The following is a 1,930-nucleotide window of genomic DNA, read 5'->3' as shown; positions in this document are numbered from 1 at the left end:
ATATATATATATATATATATATATATATATATATATATATATATATATATATTATTTGATTGAATGAATAATAAAAGGTTTTATTCCGTAAATATTGAACAAAGTTTAGTTTTTTTTAAATTTACTAATTCAGCCCTATACATGGAACATTTACAGCACCAGTAAACAAATCGATAAGAAAACAATAATGAATAAATCATGCATGGTTTTATAATACAAGTATTGCCCGCATAACCTCATGAACCATCTCGGAGCTTCCTTACCAAGCCCCTATAAAACCCCACCCCAACCTCTCATCCCAATACACAAAAACCAACAGAGAAGAATATCAAGTGATTGATTCTTCAATAACAATAAGCGGGGGAAAAAAAAAGAGATGGCGTCAAAAACCACAAGCTCTTTGGCAATCTTTCTCCTTCTGAACCTCCTCTTCTTCACACTAACCTCTGCTTGCAACAGCTGCAGCCCCTGCGGCAGTGGTTGCCCCTCTCCCAAGCCGAAGCCGAAGCCGAAGCCAAAGCCTAGCCCTAGCCCTAGCCCCGCTCAGGCCAAGTGCCCTAAGGACGCCTTGAAGCTCGGTGTCTGTGCCAACGTGCTCAATGGTCTCCTAAACGTGACCCTTGGTCAACCTCCGGTCGAACCCTGTTGCACCCTTATCCAAGGACTTGCTGACGTTGAAGCTGCCGCCTGTCTCTGCACCGCCCTTAAGGCTAACATCCTCGGAATAAACTTGAACCTCCCCATTTCACTGAGCTTGCTTCTCAACGTTTGCAGCAAGAAGGTTCCCCCGGGTTTCCAATGCGAATAAGGACACACACAGAGTTGGCGTTATACATGTGTGTGCTCTTGTTCAGGTAGAAAGAGAATCGGGGTGTTATATTCTACATGGTGTCCTATTCACTTTCTTTATTTGTTTCTTCTCTTTTCATATCTTCCAGTTATGTTGTCTGAACACGTTTATTCTCTGTCTAGTTATGTGTGCTGCCCGTTCGTTTCGATTCTATAGTTCACAGTTTCTTTATTTCATTTTAATATCATTGGGGTATTGTTGTAATATTGGTTGTTCTATGAAGTAATAAATCATTTGTTTTCTTTGGGATATTGTTTTGTTAGTGAACTTACGAGTGTTTATGTAATCATAAAAAGGTAAACCCATTGATATTATGTAATGAAAATGGTAAAGAAGCGAGTAAATATGGTCCACGAATATTAAAAACCTACATGGGAAAATAAGATTTCCTAAGAAACTGTCTCGGACACCGTGGTCGAATTACGGAAAAGATATCTCAAGCATTCTTCAAAAATGTTTCGTACGTCCTTAGGCAATTGGCCCCATGCCAAGGGATTATGCACATGCGTATATACGAATTATTAGATTTATAGTTTCTATAGCTTCTGTATACACGCGCGTATAAGTGTGAGTGTATGTAAATGCTCGAGTTGTATTTAAAGTAAACAGTTCATTGAGGAATAATACACAGAAAATGATTTTGACAAGCTCTCTTTCTCTCATCTCTCTCCTTCTTTCTCTACGCTTTCTCTGTTCCCTTTCTACTGTTAATATGGTATCAGAGATTTTTTTTCTCTGTATCGCTTAATTCTTTCGAATTCTTCCTTTGATTTTACTTTTCCGGTTTTCTTTCTTGAAAATCCGTGATCATTCTTGCAATTTTCATCCCATTTTCTCTGGAAAATTTGTTCAATTTCCCGGAAAATGGCGTCCGCTTCAGAATCGGCAGATTCGCTTTCTCCGATGGATTCTTATGATAATCCATATTATCTTTCGAACAATGATCATAATGGAGTTCAACTTTGTTCCGATCGCCTTTCTGGTCCTGAAGATTATGGATCTTGGAGTCGTTCGATCGTCATGGCTCTAGAAGGTAGGAATAAGTTTGGATATGTTGATGGTAGTCTTCCGAAACCTCCG

The 1,930-nt window shown here is 38.9% G+C and overlaps 1 protein-coding gene across 1 annotated transcript; it reads left to right on the top strand.

Annotated features, from left to right (window-relative positions):
• The first annotated feature begins 292 nt into the window (after positions 1–292).
• On the top strand, positions 293–1,099 carry LOC104823545 (14 kDa proline-rich protein DC2.15-like). The gene has a single exon (XM_010555161.2). The coding sequence runs from the start codon at positions 377–379 to the stop codon at positions 806–808; it is 432 nt and encodes a 143-aa protein (XP_010553463.1). The 5' UTR covers positions 293–376; the 3' UTR covers positions 809–1,099.
• Positions 1,100–1,930: the final 831 nt, after the last annotated feature.

The sequence above is a fragment of the Tarenaya hassleriana genome, unplaced genomic scaffold (assembly GCF_000463585.1).
Source record: "Tarenaya hassleriana unplaced genomic scaffold, ASM46358v1 Cleome4, whole genome shotgun sequence".
Taxonomy (NCBI): Eukaryota; Viridiplantae; Streptophyta; class Magnoliopsida; order Brassicales; family Cleomaceae; genus Tarenaya; species Tarenaya hassleriana.
Note: the sequence above shows the minus strand (reverse complement) of the source record. Positions and strands in the feature narration are given on the sequence as shown.

Excerpts from the sequence above, each read along its gene's own strand:
- LOC104823545 (XM_010555161.2), top strand. The coding sequence starts at position 377 with ATGGCGTCAAAAACCACAAGCTCTTTGGCAATCTTTCTCCTTCTGAAC.